Here is a 21128-nt window from a genome sequence, read left to right as displayed (position 1 = left end):
GGTGTGATGGGTTTCCCAGCCCTAGTTTTGATCTGCGGATGCACATGTTATCATTGTGACTCCGCTGGACGTTGGGTTCAGACTAAATATTTTTTGCAGAAAGCATGTGACAGGTCTTGTAGGCCTCCGACCGGCTCTCAGGATTAAGGACAGAGGTTATGGCCTCGAGTGGTGAAGTGGTTCAGCTTTGACCTTCAGGCTCACAAAGTTTGGCAGGGTGAGGTTTTGATGCAATTCATTGGGTGGGGGAAGAAAACATTTTAATATCATCCTAACACCCAAACTACTTATACATTATGATTTCTATAAGCATAAACATGAGTTTATCAGAGTCTTACTCTCGTACAAATTCATAGATTATCGAATCTCTCAAATACATAATAAAAAGAGCAACAGACTTATAACCATGGCAGAAAATAAAAGGGGAGAAGGAACCTTGACAAACAGGTCTGAGACCGTTAGACAAGACATGTAAGATGGGACAATATGTGCCCACACATATTCAAGGCTCAGATTCCTTGTCAAAGACATATAGAAAGTTACTTTTCATAGATTCCCTCAGCAAGTGTAACATCTAATCGTATAGTGGATTAAGCATATATGATATGTGGCTATAATGCTGATGATACAGTGTGCTTACAGAGAGCATTGAGTTTGAAATGGACATGAGAGAGGAGAGCGAGAGAGAGAGAGCGCGAGAGAGAGAGCGAGAAAGAGCGCGCAAGCGAGAACAAGGGGTGACTTCTTGCAAATAATTACTCCCAAGCATGTGAACAGAGCGAAGTGCACCTTTTCTTGCTATTGACACGTTTTGAGAGCAAATATGTTGTTGTCTGCTGTAAAATCATATTATTTCACTGATAAATGAGGAGTCAAATGACTCCACAGTGTCCTCTACAGGTTAACAGTATCAGTTCAATGAACAGAGGGTGAAAAAACATTGGCACCTGTGACTTGCCGGTCAAACCATAATCATCCCATAGAAGAGTAAATAAAACTTTTATTTATTGGGATTCTATTTGGGTGACAAGTAATATAGCCTATCCAGAACAAATTCACATGTAACCATCACAGACAAGCACATATAATGACAACTCCCATTCACAGGAAATATAGAGGAATATTTGAGGGAAAGCAGACATGTCAAGAATATGTATATTGGAATGAATGCAATATGCTATGGTGCCAGATACACCCTTTTATATCGATTACATATCCTACAGGATATATCTAAACCTATGCTTCATGGGTAAATCTGTGTGTGAGTGTTTGTAAATGGTATGCATGTGGAGTATTTCCATTCGCCTCACCCTTCGCTCATTAACCATTGGTCACGAAACCTTTCTATGCTCTGCAATAGTCATTTGAATGTCAGTCATACTTTGAATAACTGTACTTTTCCATAGTTGGAAATATACTATTACGTCTATTCGTTCTGTCTCCACAAATCTAAATATTATATTTTTTAAAGGTTACTTTTAAAACACTACAAACGTATCCATATAGGGGAAACACTTTGCTTTGTGTATGGGTATGTGGACAGAGTTGCTATACTCTCATTAACTCGACATTGACAGTCCTTTAGAAGCCTCAGGAAGCTAATCAACACAACAAGGTCCTCAGCCCTGGGGCTGTCCTCGCTATGGATCCTGTCTTACGTGAGAAAGAAAGGAGAAAAGACAACAACGAGTGAGGTGAGGGATTGGAGAGGTCAGAAACCATGGAAACTATGGAAACTATGTGGAGTGCCTCCACTAAAGCAGTGTTCGAGAGCGAGAGCAGTGACCCATCGCTGTGATGGCGGAATACTGGTACAATGTTATAGTGAATGGGGAACATGCACGCTGCTACTGGGCCACAAAGGGATGGAGTTGGTGCAGGGGAGATGGGAGAGGATATGGATATTATGTGCGAATTTTGAAATTGACTGTGTCTTAGTGAGAGTATGTTTTGAGGGGCAGTATTGGGGAGATGCGGGACTGTGTGTGCGAGAACTGAAGCGAGAGAGGACGGAGGTTCTGTGTGTGTGTGTGTGTGTGTGTGTGTGTGTGTGTGTGTGTGTGTGTGTGTGTGTGTGTGTGTGTGTGTGTGTGTGTGTGTGTGTGTGTGTGTGTGTGTGTGTGTGTGTGTGAGAGATATCAAATCCCAACAGACACATGCAGTCCCCCTATAAAATTAATTCCTTGTGTAACAAATATGTAGTAGGCATTCATCTTCCCTACGCATAAAGATCAATTATCGAATATGTATGACTTGTTCTCTTCTGATTTGCATGACAGATGAAACAGGATGAATACCAAAAACAATTGTGCTTTTGAAATGCTTAAATGCTGAAACAAAACCTCCAATATCAAACAATATGTCCACGCAGGTCAAGAGTCTGACATGTTTCAGTTGATTGTGTTGGCTCAGCCATGCCTAGCTAAGAGCTTCCTAAAGCTCACCTGAACACAAGTGTCATTCTCACTTGGGAACATATCATTTTCTAAAGTTTGACTTACTTTCTAATAAGGATCATTTCTTGCAACTTTCAGCACCTAGAAAGTGCTATGATAATGATGATTCCTGAACTCAACGTCATGTGTGTGGTACAACAAAAGCAAAACACTATACAGCCCAGGCCATTGCAAGTCCCTCTCCACTCTTTCACACCTGACCATCCTCACTTACTGTACTCTGTATCCTTTTAGAGATCCAGGCATCTCTAATGTCCAATATAGGTTACAATCTCTGTTTAACTGATCAACTAAACACATGTGTGCACCACCACCTCCAAGCGCTGCATGTTAACTTTAGGTGCAAAAGCGATTCCTGCAATAGTATAGGCCTGGCCTGCTTCTAATTGGGTATTTTCACATTGTTTATGGTAACTCTTGCCGCCAATACTTTAACCTACTTCTTATTTTTCAACCAAAGGTTTTTGTATGTCAATTCTAATATTTCCACAAAATGGTAAATGGCTATCACAATGATGAATGATTCAAAAGCTGCAAAAAAAAAGGCAACAAGAGACCATTAAATGCACCAACAACACAACTAACTATTGGCCATTTAATACTTACCATTTTAAACGTGTCATGTATTATATTTATCATCAAAATTCTGACTAAAAGCACTCACCAAATCGCAGAATGTGAACATCACTGTTAAATATTTTATGGGAGCGCGCCCGCCACCCCTCGCCACCAACCAGTAACGCCCACATTGGTGATCTAGCCAATGAGCGCAAACATCGTCCTACAGTCGACACGTCCGATTGCTAAACGCAATAGCTGACGATCAGAGAACAGTAAACGCGCTACACGAGCGAGAAACGGAGGTGTATGACAAGATCTCCCTATTCTGCGCCTGGACGTCCAAACCCAAAGTCATAGTAAAATACAAAGGAAAGGGGAGACCGTTTCAGTGCGTTTCAAGGAGGATTGCTAACGGATCACTTTGCATAGGCAAACGCTCACACTCACTACTGTGGTCAATGTTGTTATAACTCATCCGCCGCTTTCACACAGTGGAGGCATTGCGTTAAGTTGCTTTCGGAAGTTGGTGAAAGTTTTCATCCCGGTGAGCAGATAATAGGACGGAGATGTTCAGTCCATTATGGGGTTTCTAATGTGGATGTAGAATAGAAATCTTGGCAGAGTCTCCGGATGACCGACGCATTTTGGATGTTACCATTCTTTGGGGCTATTCTCTGAGATTCCTTAGAGGCGGTTGCAATACAAAAAGAAAAAGGATTCCTCTCAGGTGGCACGTCTGCTATGTTTGGATGGATTTGATTTTACTATAACTAAGTTATCCAGAAATTGTTGCATTTTTTTGGTTGTTGTGTTTTTTCTTTTATTATTGTGTCTGATCCAAACGACACCTGACATTTTTGTACAACTGTACCACTCACCCTCGGAATTACAATCATGAACATTGGCAGTTTTGTACAATTATTATTTGCAGCGCTGCTTCAGCTTCATTTTTATGCAGTTAAGGTGAGAATTATATTTAAATCGGAGGGGGGATCAGATGCGTTTGAATTAGGAATACAATGCTGTTCATGTTTCATTAATGAGGTGATCGCCCTTATCGCACAACCTCGTCACTTGCTGCTAGGTGTTGTAGGCCACTTACAATGTATTCACTTTCTCTCATTAGGCCTAGGATTTACAGATTTTATGTCACCTTTGAATCGTTAATCCTGACGTTTGACATACATTTTGGTCCTTTTGGGAAAAAGTGTCATGAGCCTATCCAATTAACGCTGTATTTTATATTATAATTAGGCTATTATTTGTATTATTGTTATTATTATAACTTTTGAAAATGCACAATGCACCCGGCATTAATGTCAACGAAATAGTAGGCTAGGCAAAATCGGAATTTTGAGTGACGTAAAAGTGAAATGAGTTGCCTCATCACACTAACATAATCCAAAATCACTATTGTCGTGATTTAATTCAATTGGATTCCTATTGAATAAAATCACGACAACACAACGTCACTATTCCCACTGGCCACACACTGGTTGAACCAACGTTGTTTCCATCGAACCAACGTGTAATAGAGGTTGAATTGATGTGTGTGTCCAGTGGGTTGATTCCAATATCGGCAATGTATTTGCTCTCGTTTGTAGGCTAGTCTACTGTAACGAAAAGCAAAGTCCAGACGTCCTGTCTATTGAGAGCGCAAGGAGAGTGCAAACCTGTTGGCCCCGAACCGAATAGCCTAGCTGGGTCGCAGAAGGTATGAAGTGTCAACGTGTATTTCACTCCCTACTTAAGGCTAATAATAGCCCGTTTATATTAAACTTAGGCCTTGTTAATACAAAAATATTACTAAAATGTTTACGATACTCTGTACAACGTGTAAACGCTAACAATGGGCAATCCATCTCACTCTTTCAGCTATACAATTACATAGGCTTCTTTCTCACGCAATATTGAAGAGCTATTGCAACAGTCTAGGTTCCGGTGATAACGTGACTGAAGCACTGCTGTGATGCCATTTTCCCTCTGCACTTGCCCATAGGCGGGGGAAATATTCAATGAAGTCGGCTAGCTGTCATAATAAAGGGGGAATGTATTGGAGTCTTGCTGTATAATAAGCTAATGGCTTACGGACATACCAAAAATGATTGTGCATGCAGTTACATTATGGAAATGATGTACACATAATTCAGGGAGGCAAAACTGCATTGCCTTTTTACAACGTGATGCATAGCCTACCATATAAAAAATGTGTATGACATAGGCTAAGACGTCAAGCTTGCTCTAATGGGCTTACCTGTTCTTTTCTACAGACAGCCCACATACCCAAGGACGGGGAGAAGAGTGAAAATGATGGTAAGTGTTGAATGTACAAATGTATTACAAGTGCAATATTGTAGAAGTTTCTTCTGTGTTTTACCCTTATTGGGGGATTTGATGTGTAAATAGCCACCTAGTGTACATATTCTGAATCGGAATTTTCACAGAAAATACCTTTTCAAGTTTAGGCCTTCAATGAAAATAAGTTTTTGACAAATTGGCTATTGCACATGGCTATTGTCGTAACAACATCTTTACATTGTAGCAATGCTCCCTCTCTATCAGTGAGAGAAGATGGGTATCATATAGTGCTATATTGAAGTCTTAGTAGTGAGTCCCTGAGGAAAAGGCTTTACTTGGGACTTTGGAATTACCATCAAAGTGTGTCTGATCTAAATAGTCTGGTATATGTTAACAGACAAGATTACCGAATGAATTCAAGGCCACTGCTGAATTCATGTTTTATTTTTGCCTTTTTCTTCCTCCTCTTGTGATTTGGTCACATGGCAAACATATGATCAGATTGTATCATTTTTATTGGACAAAGCATGTCAGCCTCGGTCCAAGGCTGTACGCATGGTTATGTTTGTTTATTGACAGCGACAGAGTGTGTTTCACTTGTTAGCTGTGTTCAAGGTTAGCCATGTTGGTCAATAGTGAACACAGACAGGTTACTCACTGTCATACATCAGGGACTGGTCATCAGTAGAGAAAACACAGGAATTGAATTGTGGTTGTTTGTTATTCACAGCACAAGGGCAGCGACTCCCTTCCTTTTCTCTGACACCTGTTAGCGGCTTCTGACCTTCATTACACACACACACACACACACACACACACACACACACACACACACACACAATCACACACAATCACACACACACACACACACACACACACACACACACACACACACACACACACACACACACACACACACACACACACACACACACACACACACACAATCACATTAAAACAAATGTTGCCTAGGTACTAGAACTCTGCTAGACAGCGTGTGAAGCAGCAGCTGTGCAGAGAGAGACTGTGGGGCTCCGCAGAGCCAGAACAGCATAGGGAGACGTTTTGGGCTGGTGACCTTGGGCTGTAGACGGAGACACTCCTGTCTATGGCATCGAGACAGACTGACAGCCTTTCTCTCCCTACAGGCTGGCCTGGCCAGGGCTTCTCCTCTGAGAGCAGGTGCTGGGAGGGATAAAGGGAGGTATGGACACTGCATCTGCTGACAAGGCAGGTCATCCATGGGCTAGCAGCAGCAGTGCATGGTTTGAGAAGGAGTAACAGATCCAGCTACGGCAGGCAGGCAGTGGTGTCTCAGGATGTTGTTGTAGCATTAGGTGGCAACTGACCAGGCCGACTGATTAAGGGGTGGGCTGCCGGGGGTCACATGTCAGAGGTGAACCCTGGCACCGCACAGCCTGAGGTCATGGGCTGCTCGGATGACCTGGGGGTCAGGAGGGGGACGGTGTCGCTGGGAAACCAGTCCATAGGATGGAGCGTGGGGGGATTATTCTGGGATGGAGATGGGTAGGGTTAGTCAGCATCTGAGGAATTGTGGGTTGTATGTACAGTTGAAGTTGGAAGTTTACATGCACTTAGGTTGGAGTCATTAAAACTAGTTTTTCAACCACTCCAAAAATTTCTAGTTAACGAACTATAGTTTTGGCAAGTCAGTTAGGACATATACTTTGTGCATGACACAAGTAATTTTTTCCAACAATTGTTTACAGACAGATTATTTCATAATTCACTGTATCACAATTCCAGTGGGTCAGAAGTTTACATACACTAAGTTGACTGTGCCTTTAAACAGCTTGGAAAATTCCAGAAAAGGATGTCATGGCTTTAGAAGCTTCTGATAGGCTAGTTGACATCATTTGAGTCAGTTGAAGGTGTACCTGTGTATGTATTTCAAGGCCTACCTTCAAACTCAGTGCCTCTTTGCTTGACATCATGGGAAAATCAAAAGAAATCAGCCAAGACCTCGGAATAGAAATTGTAGACCTCCACAAGTCTGGTTCACCTTGGGAGCAATTTCCAAACGCCTGAAGGTACCATGTTTATCTGTACAAACAATAGTATGCAAGGATAAACACCATGGGACTACGCGGCTGTCATACCGCCCAGGAAGGAGACGCGTTCTGTCTCCTAGAGATGAATGTGCGTTGGTGCGAAAAGTTAAAATCAATCCCAGAACAACAGCAAAGGACCTTGTGAAGATGCTGGAGGAAACAGGTACAAAAGTATCTATATCCACAGTAAAGCGAGTCCTATATCGACATAACCTGAAATGCCGCTCAGCAAGGAAGAAGCCACTGCTCCAGAACCGCCATAAAAAAAGCCACACTATGGTTTGCAATTGCACATGGGGAAAACAATTGTATTTTTCTGAGAAATGTCTTCTGATCTCATGTAACAAAAATAGAACTGTTTGGCCATAATGACCATCGTTATGTTTGGAGGAAAAAGGGGGAGTCTTGCAAGCTGAAGAACACCATCCCAACCGTGAAGCACGGGAGTGGCAGTATCATGTTGTTGGGGTGCTTTGCTGCAGGAGGGACTGGTGCACTTCACGAAATAGATGGCATCATGAGGATGGAAAAGTATGTGGATATATTGAAGCAACATCTCAAGACATCAGTCAGGAGGTTAAAGCTTGGTCGCAAATGGGTCTTCCAAATGGACAATGACCTCAAGCAAACTTCCAAAGTTGTGGCAAAATGGCTTAAGGACAAGAAAGTCAAGATATTGGAGTGGCCATCACAAAGCCCTGACCTCAATCCTATAGAACATTTGTGGGCTGAACTGAAAAGCGTGTGTGAGCAAGGAGACCTACAAAGCTGACTCAGTTACACCAGCTCTGTCAGGAGGAATAGGCCAGAATTCACCAAACTTATTGTGGGAAGCTTGTGGAAAGCTACCTGAAACGTTTGACCCAAGTTAAACAATTTTAAAGGCAATGCTACCAAATACTAGTTGAGTGTATGTAAACTTCTGACCCACTGGGAATGTGATGAAAGAAATAAAAGCTGAAATAAATAATTCTCTCTACTATTATTCTGACATTTCACATTCTTAAAATAAAGTGGTGATCCTAACTGACCTAAGACCAGGAATTTTTACTAGGATTAAATGTCAGGAATTGTGAAAAACTGAGTTTAAATGCATTTGGCTAAGGTGTATGTAAACTTCCGACTTCAACTGTATATATAGTACCAGTCAAAAGTTTGGACAAACCTACTCATTCAAGGGTTTTTCTTTTTACTTCAACTGTATATGGCATGTGTGAGCGAGTTTAGATCGTGTAGCTTAAACGTGTGGATGTGTTGTAATTGTCCTTGTGTGTGGGTTTGAATGTGTTCTGGGCTTTAGACAGCTGTGAGCACATGAGCAGGTTTGACATTATTTTGCTGGGGGACATTAAGATCCTTGTCAGCACAATAGTCTGCTTTGTTACATCTGAAATAATATATATGTGGCTTTGTTCATCTGCTAAGCTGGCTTTAGCAATGGGAACCACTCAGGAAACGAATGCCTGTACCTTTTGACGACCACAAAGGCACACAAGTACTCTCTTCCACTGCCAAACGGAACCAGAGCAGATGGGGGATTCTAGGAAGTAGACGAGGCATGGAGAGTTAGGATAAAGGAGAAAAGGGCACACAACTGAAGAATGAGTGAGGAAAGGAGGATGAAAGAGAATGCATTGGAGAGTTTTACTAAGTGGAGAGGATGGATGTGCTGCTGTCTACAGTATAGCAGTTTTGTGGTAGGGTTGCCACTGATGTTACCTCAAGGAATCTCAATGTTACTGACAGTTATCTACGGCACAGTGAGGCTGAGAAGGAAGCCGTACTGATGTTCTCCCTCTGCTCTTCCTCCTGCAGTGGTCCCGTTCATGGACGTGTATAACAAGAGCATGTGTCGGACACGGGAGATGCTGGTGGACATCTTCCAGGAGTATCCAGATGAGATTGAGCACACCTACATCCCCTCGTGCGTGGTGCTCATGCGCTGCGCCGGATGCTGCAACGACGAGGCGCTCGAGTGTGTCCCCACGGAAACAAAAAACGTTACCATGGAGGTAAGCGCCGACTCCAACTCTCGCCGGGACCGGTGAACAGGGGATTTGTTCTCCCCTCTCTCTCTCTCTCATTCCATCTCTCTCATATCACTTATAACCCCCTCTCTCTTCCATATCTCTCGTGGGTCCTTTCTCTCTTCCATTCCTTTTCTCACGGGTTCTCTCTGTCTCTCTCGCTCTCGCTCGCTTTGCGTCTCTCTCTGTCCCATGGAAAAAGTGAAGCAGCAGGGGCCTGGCATGTCAGCCATTTTGTTTACCCTTGCACGCCCTGTTTATGCCCCTGTTTATGAGGTTGAAGTCTCTCTTGGCCATGGTCAGGAGTCAGGACTTACTGTTGGCATGAGCCTAGGGTGGAGAGGAATAAGCTATAGGAATGTGATACAGCGCATGCCTGGCTATGGTGTCGCCCTGTCTTCACCGACCGGTTAGCTAGTGATCAGCTAGTGGCCAGAGCAATCACTCACTAAGAATCTCTGAGGTAGTGATGTTGCGGCAGAGGAATTTGGTTTGGGCGGGGGGGGGATTGACCCAAGTAAGAGACTATAAACCCTTTTTCAATGTAAATTTGAATGTTTAATGTCTTATGTTTCTCTACAGGTAATACAAGTGAAACAGAGAGTATCGCAACATCATTTTCTGTTAAGTTTCACAGAACATCGAAAGTGTGAATGCAGGTAAGAACTTTTCTCAGGCCTATAATGATTTCAGGCTTCAATGTTTTTTTGCTTACCGGTTAAAGGTCCAATGCAGCTGTTTTTATCTCAATATCAAATCATTTCTGGGTAACAATTAAGTACCTTACTGAGATTGTTTTCAATTAAAATGTTAAACTGAAAACTAGCTGTTATTGGCAGAGGGATTTGGGAATATCTTTCTTATTGGTCTATTAACTAATTATTTAAGCCAAAACTCCATCCCACCAAAACAGGCTGACATTTCAGTCGGTCTTTTCAAACAGCTCTTACACTAAAATGGCATTATCATAATTATCACAATTTTAAAGTGTTATTCTAACGTCATAGTGTAGAAATATATATAAAACATAGGAAATCATGTTTTTGACTGCACTGGGCCTTTAATAAAAAGCTAGATCTAAAACTAAATGTTTTGTTCTCTATTTTCCTCTTAATTTCAGACCAAAGCCAGAAGTTAAAGCAAAGAAAGAGAAGTAAGTACACGTTTTGCCTTGTTATTTGTGGGATGAGGGGAGGGAGCTTTCTGTGTTCAGTTTGGCTCCCACTCTGATATTCAAACGGTCGAAACAGCTCTGTCTGCCAGCCCCAAAATATCTCAATATATTGATTGACCAGTTTCCCAACCAATCATCATCCCTTTCCCACAGACGTGTTAACTTAACACAGAGGGCTGGGGGCCTAATCCTCGCGAACCAATAAGTATTCAGTATTCCTCATGTTGTTTGGCCACTGTACATGCAGATGAGAAGCAGCCAGCTGGACACTGTGGTACCAGTGACCATGTGGGTTAGCACTAACGCTAATGCTAATAGTAACGGTGAAGCTGCAGTATCTTTTACCCCTGCTGCACTGAGAAGTCAGCAGCTGCCCTACTCCTGCTGATAGGATTGAGTCGATCATTTGGAAGGGTGGTGAGAGGAAGTGTTAGGGTGCCTTCTCTACTAGTGATTGGGATTATCAGCACCTCATAGGCTCCTACACCGCACCACATAGCCCCGTCTCTCTCTTTTTTACATAGCGATGGAGGGGAGGTAGAGGCCTAGTTCTCCGTGTTCCCTGCCTTGTGGGAGTTAGAGGACTAGCAGCACACCTTATGGAGAGAAAAAAACAGCCTCTCTCCTCTATCTTTGCTGGTGCTGATAAGAGAATGGATTTTTATTTTTACGTTTGTTTCCGTTTTGTCTTCCTGACAGGCTCTGTTCGTTTTATGGCGGTTGGTTTAGTACTTTTAGTGCTTTACTGTGCGGCTGTAACAGTCGGGTTGAGGTCGTTAGCTAGTGCCAGACCACCCGCGACTGGCCGGGCTGTCCAGCAGTCTTCTTCTTAGCTCCAGTTGCTCGAGCCTGACCCTCGGCCCTCGTGGCTACTTCCACACTGTAATCATTGCAACAGGTGTCATTCAGTTGAACCATTTTTATTTTTAGAGTTGTAAATAGTGGATGAGCCTGGAGACGGCGACGCAGTGGACGTGGTTAGTTACAGGCAGTGTGGAGGGAGCGAAATTTAGTGACTGTCAGTGTTGATGCAAGGGTGTGTGTGTGTGTATATGTCTTTAGCCACCTCAGCTGCAGCTGGCACGTCAGAGGACGTCCCTCGTTTTAATTGGATAAGAACCACGCAGGGTTAATGCCCCGTGGATCAGTGGAGGAGAGATGGGGATCATGTTAGGGCTAAATCAAATCCGTTTGTCATGGGGCTGAGCCTTGTCCTCGCGTTGTGCCACACACACCTCTGCCTGTCACGCAGCACGTAGGCAGACAGCTCACCCCAGGCAGGGTAGGGTGCAGGAAAAAGACTGCCCATTCATGAGCTCAGACACACCCTCAGTCTTTCACTGAAATGCACACTGTACATAATGCTCTCGACCAACACTTGGGGCTCTGTTTTTAACAAACGTAACTCAATGGTAAATCTAAGGGAAGGCGGTAGCGCCGTAGGTTCACGGGTGTGTCAGAAATATTTGAGTTTTTTTCACTGTTACAATTATCTGCGCATTTGACGGTGTCGGCGCGAAAGGGCAGGGTGTTGATGAATAGACTAGTTGTGGGTGTCGAGGCTTGGCCCCTCACTGGCCTATCAGAACGTGCTCCATGGCAAAATGTGTTGCTGCTTCAAGTTGTGTATTTACAGTATTTTTATGTATCGACTAGGAATAAACGCCAATTCCAATGTGAGTCCGTTATAATTTTTTTTAAATGGCTTACAGACACGAAGTAACAAAATGAAGACCTATCTTTGCTGAAAACGTTAACTTTAAAACCATTTGAAAGCCACATTGTTCTAAGTAATTGCAAGGCTTGAATAGCATTCCCATATAGGATAGGGGCTAGGCCTACTGTAAATTGCATTTATAGCTGAGCACAGACATGACAAACATTGTCAATAAGCAATATTAAATTCATGATGGATAAGGTCTACAAAGAGAACGAATAGTTCTAATCAAATTCTAAACAAAACAAATAAAACCAGGAAGGTGAATCATTCTAATAAGATTGCTTGTTTTTCTTTTAATGTTATTACAACCAATCTTTTTTTTTTTTTTTTTTACAACAATAAATAATTGTAACATGTAATGATGTCATCAAATTGGCATGATAAAAAGACGCGCATTGCTGTTGAACCAGCCTTTGTTATAGTAGGCCTAAGGGAGGGGTTGGGTTTTGAACATAGGAAACGGAAAACAGGCAATTGTTACAGATAACTTCTAAATACGAGGTTCACCGGTGTTCAACGAGGTTCTCATCTTTCATTTCATGATGGGCATGACACGTAGCTTACATCATCGGGGGGGGGGGGGGGGTTTACACACATCCAAAATGGGACCGCATGACTAAAATAATGTGGGCCTACCTACAATGCATAGATCAAATGTATTTATAAAGCCCTTCTTACATCAGCTGATATCTCAAAGTGCTGTACAGAAACCCAGCCTAAAACCCCAAACAGCAAGCAATGCAGAAGCACGGCGGCTCGGAAAAACTCCCTAGAAAGGTCAGAACCTAGGAAGAAACCTAGAGAGGAACCAGGCTATGATGGGTGGCCAGTCCTCTTCTGGCTGTGCCGGGTAGAGATTGTATTATTATAGATAAAAAGGGAACGTCAGCTCACTGTTTTACTCCTCTCAACCGTTATATTTAAATAAAGCTTTGGTGATTTAAGATTTATTTCCAAGCGGTCTCAGGAGCCAAACCCTGTATCGACAGTCTTGGGTAAAAAAGCCTTCATTGCGGGGAGGGGAGGCTATACTTTGAGTCTATGTATGCGGATGACTTAGCACTATACACGTCAGCTACGACAGTGACTGAAATGACTGCAACACTTAACAAAGTGCTGCAGTTAGTTTCAGAGTGAGTGGCAAGGAATAAGTTATTTCTAAAACTAAAAGCATTGTATTTGGACAAAACACTCACTAAACCCTGAACCTCAACTAAATGTTGTAATAAATCATGTGGAAATTGAGTAAGTTGAGATGACTAAACTGCTTGGAGTAACCCTAGATTGTAAACTGTCATGGTCAAAACATACTGATGCAGTAGTAGCTAAGATAGGGAGAAGTCTGTCTGTAATAAAGCAATGCTCTGCCTTCTTAACAACACTATCAACATGGCAGGTCTTACAGGCCCTAGTTTTGTCGCACCTTGACTACTTGTGGTCAGGTGCCACAAAAAAGTACTTAGGAAAATTGCAATTGGCCCAGAACAGGGCAGCACAGCTGGCCCTTGGATGTACACAGAGAGCTAATATAATGATATGCATGTCAATCTCTCCTGGCTCAAAATGGAGGATAGATTGACTTCATCACTACTTTTATTTATGACATGTTGAATGCACCGAGCTGTCTGTCTAAACTACTGGCACACCGCTTGGACACCCATGCATACCCCACAAGACATGCCACAAGAGGTCTCTTCACAGTCCCCAAGTCCAAGACAGACTATGGGAGGCACACAGTACTAAACTCAGCAAAAAAAGAAACGACCTCTCACTGTCAACTGCGTTTGCTGAAAATAAACTTAGCATGTGTAAATATTCGTATGAACATAACAAGATTCAACAACTGAGACATAAACTGAACAAGTTCCACAGACATGTAACTAACATAAATGGAATGATGTGTCCCTGAATAAAGCAGGGGGTCAAAATCAAAAGTAACAGTCAGTATGGTGTGGCCACCAGCTGCATTAAGTATTGCAGTGCATCCCCTCATGGACTGCACCAGATTTTCCAGTTCTTGCTGTGAGATGTTACCCCACTCTTCCACCAAGCACATGAAAGTTCCCAGACATTTCTGGGGTGAATGGCCCTAGCCCTCACCCTCCGATCCAACAGGTCCCAGATGTGCTCAATGGGATTGAGATCCGGGCTCTTCGCTGGCCATGGCAGAACACTGACATTCCTGTCATGCAGGAAATCACACACAGAACGAATAGTATGGCTGGTGGCATTGTAGTGCTGGGGGGTCATGTCAGGATAAGCCTGCAGGAAGGGTATCACATGAGGGAGGAGGATGTCTTCCCTGTAAGGCACAGCGTTGAGATTGCCTGCAATGACAACAAGCTCAGTCCGATGATGCTGTGACACACCGCCCCGGACCATGACGGACCCTCCACCTCCAAATCGATCCCGCTCCAGAGTACAGGCCTCGGTGTAACACTCATCCGATAATCACCTCTGGTGAGACAAAACTGCGACTCATCAGTGAAGAGCACTTTTTGCCAGTCCTGTCTGGTCCAGCAACGGTGGGTTTGTGCCCAGAGGCAAAGTTCTTGCCCGTGATGTCTGGTGAGGACCTGCCAAAGCAGCAGCTAATGGGGATCCATAAGAAATACAAATACAAAATGGGAGTTTTTATGTTTCTATATACAAAGTATACAGGCACCAAAAGCACATTAGGCTACTATTGTTCTATGCGTTGAAACTGGAAACACTTATCTCCCTCACTAGCTTTAAGCACCAGCTGTCAGAGCAGCTCATAGTTTACTGCACCTGTACATAGCCCATCTATAATTTAGCCCAAACAACTACCTCTTTACCTACTGTATTTATTTATTTTGCTCCTTTGCACCCCATTATTTCTATCTCTACTTTGCACCTTCTTCCACTGCAAACCAACCATTCCAGGTGTTATTTTTTTTACTTGCTATATTGTATTTACTTCGCCACCATGGCCTTTTTATATATATATATATATATATATATATATATTTTTTTTTTTATATATATATTTTGTTTGCCTTCACCTCCCTTATCTCACCTCACTTGCTCATATTGTATATAGACTTATTTTCACTGTATTATTGACTGTATGTTTGTTTTACTCCATGTGTAACTATGTGTTGTTGTATGTGTCGAACTGCTTTGCTTTATCTTGGCCAGGTCGCAATTGTAAATGAGAACGTGTTCTCAATTTGCCTACCTGGTTAAATAAAGGTGAAATAAATAAATAAATATGGGCAGTGTGCTTCACGGCTGTATAGGCTGAGTTTCCGCTGTCAACATTCATGCCATAACCAACTGTTTTTACCACTAAAACCAGCTTTTGGTTGGTCTTAAATATCCCTACCAGCGCTGTCTGAAATTATCACTTTGGATCATGTTTTTAAGAACACGCCTAAAATATTTCCACCCCTCCCATCTGAGTGCAAGCGTGCTGATATAAGACGGGTAAATTACCGAACTTGGCGTTTTTTTACGTGACGAAATTGCAAACTAACGTGCATTTCACATGAGCGCCGCCTTAACGCCAGCCGAAAATAGAGCCCTTGATATGCATAGACGCACGCATTTACATAGAGACACACCCACACACGTTCAAAAAGGGATCGATCCCACCGCTAATTAGGAGACTATATTAGAAGGGAGATGCCCGACTTGATTGATTTGTCTCCTCTTTGGCCTGACCTCTATTGATTGAACTCTGTATGAGTGTCCCTGCCTCCACTTAGGTGCCTTTTCTCTTTTGCCCTGTTCTCTATATTCCAGGGGCAATGACCAAAAGAGAAAGAAAGAGAGAGACACTGGCACGATGAGGTCTGAGGCCTCGCCTGTGGCGTGTCTGCAAATGGGCACTATGTTTCTCCTTGATGGTTGGTTTGATTTTGGAGGACCTTGTTTTTATCTTGTAAAATGCAAACCTCTTAGTTTGGCTTTTTTTTTTAAGAAACCTTTTTTTTGTTGGTCTGGCGTACACGCCACTTAAGTCCATGGCGAGGGCAGTGACGTGAAGTTGACGTGAGTGACGACTGTCGGGTAATGACGATGTCAGAATGAAGCATGGCTCTTTACCAGCCCCTCACTAATCCATGGCAGCAGAGTCGATGCCATGTTGAGTCCACATGCTGCTAGGAGTTTGCTCTGTTTCGCCGTTGCCTTTTTGTTTTAGCAGATGGGTGGATGGACCAACACTGTTGTCTTAAATCTCTACCACTACAGTGCCAATTGGTTTGGTTACTTTAAGTAGACAGGCTTGGCTCAGTTTGTTTGGTTAGAGTTACTGTAGCCTTGAGTGGTACACCGAAAAGGGCTGCTGTAGGTTGCTTTGTTCCTGCTTTTAGACGGAAAGGCCTAGAACATGACCCAGACGTGATCTGACCTCGCATAGCTCGTAGAAATACGGCCAACTGCGTCGTCTGAGACGAAGCGTAGCTTCATCTCGTCCGGTGCGTCGCAGCTCTCCCCCTGTCTCTGCCCTTGTTTTGTCTGTGGTGTGTGCCCCCCCCCCCCCCCCCCCCCCCCCCCGATCTCACATGTTCACCTCCGTAAAAGACACTGCATCTTTAAGCACCAGCGACGGCATCTACTTTGACTTTAAACTGGGCTAGTGAAATTAATACGATTAGATCTGTCTTTGATCTGTATTTTATCATCCTTACATTGTGCTTGAGCCTGCGCTTGCTCAGCCCCAAACCATCATCCTAATGTCATCCTAACGACCCATTTAAGTTGTGGCGCTCATGTGAGCATGTCTGTAGGGTAATTGTAGTGGGAAATATAGGCAGATTTTGGGAGAGATGGGTTTTTAAAGATGGCTGCTCCCTTGTGAGCATGTCACTGAGTGGATTGGGAAGCGAATGCTATGTGTTCTGTGTTTACGCCGTGGCCTTTCCCTTATCACGTGCACCTGTTTTGTGTATATGGTGCACATTTTCTCATTCAATGTTGATCTCATTGACCCAAACACACAAATGCTTGTCATACCATTTATAGAGGATGAATGAAAGAGTGTGTGAAAAGAGTGTGTGAGTGTATGCAAGCATGGTCAGGCCCGTGTGTGTAGAAAAGTCTTCACATGCGCTCTCTTTCTAACCCGATCACAATGCCCCACAACCTCAAACAACCTTCACACCACCCAGCGGCTGCAGAAGTATTGAGCTGATGTTGCTCAAACGTTCGTCCTGTGTTGGGGGGGGGGGGGGGGGTTGGGGTTGGTGCATGAGTGCCTGTATGCACCCTTTTTCTGCTGGATACGGTCTATAGCTTAGACCTCTCTCTTTCTCCCTTTTTGCTTCCCTTGCAGCCACTGTGAGCCTTGCTCAGAGAGAAGAAAGCGCTTGTTTGTGCAGGACCCTCTCACCTGTAAATGCTCCTGCAAATTCACACAATTAGACTGCAAGTCCAGACGACTTGAGTTAAACGAAAGAGCTTGCAGGTTTGTTTACGAACTATTCTGATAAACAACGTGACTTTGATCTATACTCCGTTCATCTACATCCATCCACCTTTTTGCACTTCTGTCATTTGCTAGATTTTTCTTTTCTCCCTCCGGCTGAGAAATGCATGCTTCTCACTTTCTTATAGACTGTTTTTGTTTGTATTTGAGAATTGTGTGGGACTGTTTGCTTGTAAGCGTGTTTTGTATTGTCTGTTGTCGTGCGTAATATTCTGAGACTCTTCTTAACATCATCCTTGATGTTAGAACTGTGACTCTATTATTGTGTGTTCTGTAAAGGTAGTATATTTTATACTATACTATACTATTTTATATTCCCTTTGCATGGCAGACACTTAAACTAGACAATACGCAAAAAACAGCCCCTTTCTCGCTTTAGATTCCCTTTAAATTAATGCAGTATATATATATATATACTAAATTCTAGCACCAAGCAAGATGTGTGTAGGGTGTTGGGTTTTATGTGTGTGAGACAGTCCGTACCGTATTGGGTCAGTCTGTAGTAATGCCCATTTATTCAGACCCACACTTATCATCCTACTGATCTCCCAACATAGTCTCCTTATCTCTTTCCCATCGCTACATGGAGATATATATATATATATAACCACCTGCGTAGGAGGGGAATTTTAGCATCCATTGTTGTTTTTAAACTTCTACCAGTCTTGATCACACAAATAGACAGACATGTTTATAAGTCAGCACAGTACAGGACTCAAGACAGAACTAACTCATGCACGACACTAACACTCAAAGGGAAAGTGTTTCCCTTGGTTCGTAACTGTGAACGAACAGGCTCTTAATTGAGTGAATGTAGAGCTGGTGTCCATGCTGCTCGTTTCCAATGGTCCTACTCATAACTCCTACGAGGCGTAGCCCTAAACTCAATTACTAATCGGTGATTAAAACTCCATCTCCATTGGTTGCAAATAATGGCTGTATTCAGTCAGTGGCCCAATGGAGAGCTGGCTGCTTCCGGTGAAACTCCCACAAGGCCTTGTGTTGGTGACCTCCCTTGACACTACTATATACATCCCTGACCTTTGAACCTTAGGGGCCCCCCACACGGTTTGCTGGATTTAGAGAGCCACACATGAGTGGGGTGACCAGCAACATGATTCCAATTGGTCAGGGGAGGAAGAGGGAGGGGCTGTAGGAGTTTTCCACATTTGGGGTGATGTGATTGGCTCCAGGCTACACCCCTGCTGGGAGGATGATTTGTTGCCCATCTTCTAACCTTCTGTCATGTCTTGTCATCCACAGATGTGACAAACCAAGGAGATGAGATGAGGAGAGGGGGGGACAATGAAATGAAGGAATATTTTCTTGGCACAGCACTTTGAAACCTGAGGACGCATTCCCTGGATGGACTGAAAATTACAATGAAAGAACAAGCAAGAGCGAACGACGGAGAGAGACTGAGACGGCAACATGCCGTTGTATTTCTAATATATATATATATATATTCTAAAATGACATTGTGTACTGCTGCTATAAAAAAAAACCGAGACATTATAAAGTGAACGAATGCGCCACTGTCTGGCGTGTGAATTGGACAAATGTTTAGTGGCCAGGGTGTTTGGGCCTTCGCGTGGATAGGACTGGGAGTTTTTTTGTCATTTTATTTTATGTAACACTTCACTGGATGTTGGTCTGCTGTGGATATGAGTATGTTAAATATATCGATATAAAAAAAAAAAAACGAAGAGAAATCGTGACCATAACTTCACTGAGAGGTGCAACGGAAACATGTTTCTCCTCGGACCTCCTGAAGGTCTGGAGAACTGTGAGAAAGCAGAACTACTTCCTCTACGGGGTTATTTTTTTTGGTCACCGCTGTATCTACTGATACCAGATAAGACTCGGTGTGCGAATAATTCTAAAGGGATATTAAACGTAGGTATGTATGGAGACGAGACAATACTGAACGCGATTCCGTCTTCCGCTTAGGAGCAGTGGCATTCAACTCGCCACTTTCAAAATCGATCATCTCTATTTGCTTTGTTTGTCTTCATTTGTTTTCCAAAGATATAATTGCACACACACACATTAAAGCATAGTCCATTATAGAAAGAAAAAAACGATCTGTATATACTTACCTAATATCCCTTTGTCTAGTACACTACATCTAATTTATAATGCTAGAATATTTTCAGTATTCTGTGCATTTAATTTATATATTTATATTCAGTGTTATGGTTGATATTGATTTTACTTCTTCACCTGGCAATGTTATCACCAATCTGTTTGGCCATGGAAAACTGTAGATGTATTTCTTTTTTTAAAAAGAAGCGAAAGATAAACTTCAACATTCCTGAAAATGAGATACTGTATGTTTTGTTGGGCTAGAGAGGCTGGTAGCATGTGTCTTGACTTTGTTACAAACAAACCCTGCCACAAATGTGTTTGTGAAAAGATGCACAGCCAACGTAGCAGTTTCAGGCGGGACATGTGTTTTTTGCACTTGTCATGAGGAGGACTGAGGGCGTCTCCCTGACCTTGGTCAACTTGGGAGAACTCCACACTGAGAGACCGAGACTCTGGCCAGCCCACTTTAGCCAGAACAGGACTTGGCCTAGTGGGGCCTAACCAGGAGCATTAGGAGACGATGCTCTCTGCCCTTTGATGAAAAAAGAAACATTCTATTTGTATTTCCGTGTCAGAAATGCTTTTTTTGTTTGTTGTATCATGTACAGACACATTTTTAGTATATTTTCACATTAATATATTTATTGGTGCTGTAAAATGATCAGTTTTACAATAGTAACATATTTTTTTGTTTTTAGTGTAACTATTAACTATATTTATTTAGAAAATATATTGTTTTTTATTAAACAGAAAATGCAGTTCTCTTTGGAAGCCTCTTTTTAACTGTTTTGAAATTACCTCTGACATTTTGATCAATCTAAAATAATTTGATCAAGTAACAATACAACACAATCCTGCTTTATTAATCATTCCTAAGCCAATTGATAAGGCATCTTAAAAGTACAAGACAGTGCCAAAAAAAATACATGCAGTGCCAAAATAAAGGAAATACCAAGATTTTAATTTATTTTACCTTTATTTAACTGAACAAATTCTTATTTTCAATGACGCCCTAGGAATAGAGGGTTAACTGCCTTGTTCAGAGGCAGAACGACAGATTTTTACCTTGTCAGCTCTGGGATTCGATCTTGCAACCTTTCGGTTTCTAGTCCAACGCTCTAACCCCTAGGAGACTTTCCGCCCCAAGTAACGTGTCTTAAAGGGCATTGGGCCACCACAAGCCAGAACAGCTTCAATGCACCCTGGCATAGATTCTACAATTGTCTAAAACTCTATTGGATGGATGCAACATCATTCGTCCACGCAAAATTCCGTTA

The 21128-nt window shown here is 42.6% G+C and overlaps 1 protein-coding gene across 2 annotated transcripts; it reads left to right on the top strand.

Annotated features, from left to right (window-relative positions):
* Window positions 1-3094: 3094 nt before the first annotated feature.
* LOC129837363 (vascular endothelial growth factor A-A-like) lies at window positions 3095-20814 on the top strand. 2 transcript variants are annotated; one of them, XM_055903467.1, is made up of 7 exons: window positions 3095-3980; window positions 5288-5330; window positions 9203-9399; window positions 9997-10073; window positions 10535-10567; window positions 17611-17742; window positions 19027-20814. In XM_055903467.1, exons 1-7 carry the CDS (start codon window positions 3912-3914, stop codon window positions 19046-19048), a joined length of 573 nt encoding a protein of 190 aa, XP_055759442.1. In that variant the 5' UTR covers window positions 3095-3911; the 3' UTR covers window positions 19049-20814. The 2 variants fall into 2 exon arrangements, with proteins under 2 accessions (XP_055759442.1, XP_055759443.1); XM_055903468.1 differs by lacking the exon at window positions 17611-17742 and having other exon boundaries at window positions 3178-3980.
* The last annotated feature ends 314 nt before the right edge of the window (window positions 20815-21128 follow it).

Source organism: Salvelinus fontinalis, chromosome 38 (assembly GCF_029448725.1).
Source record: "Salvelinus fontinalis isolate EN_2023a chromosome 38, ASM2944872v1, whole genome shotgun sequence".
Lineage (NCBI taxonomy): Eukaryota > Metazoa > Chordata > Actinopteri > Salmoniformes > Salmonidae > Salvelinus > Salvelinus fontinalis.
This window is presented reverse-complemented; position numbering and strand designations above follow the sequence as displayed.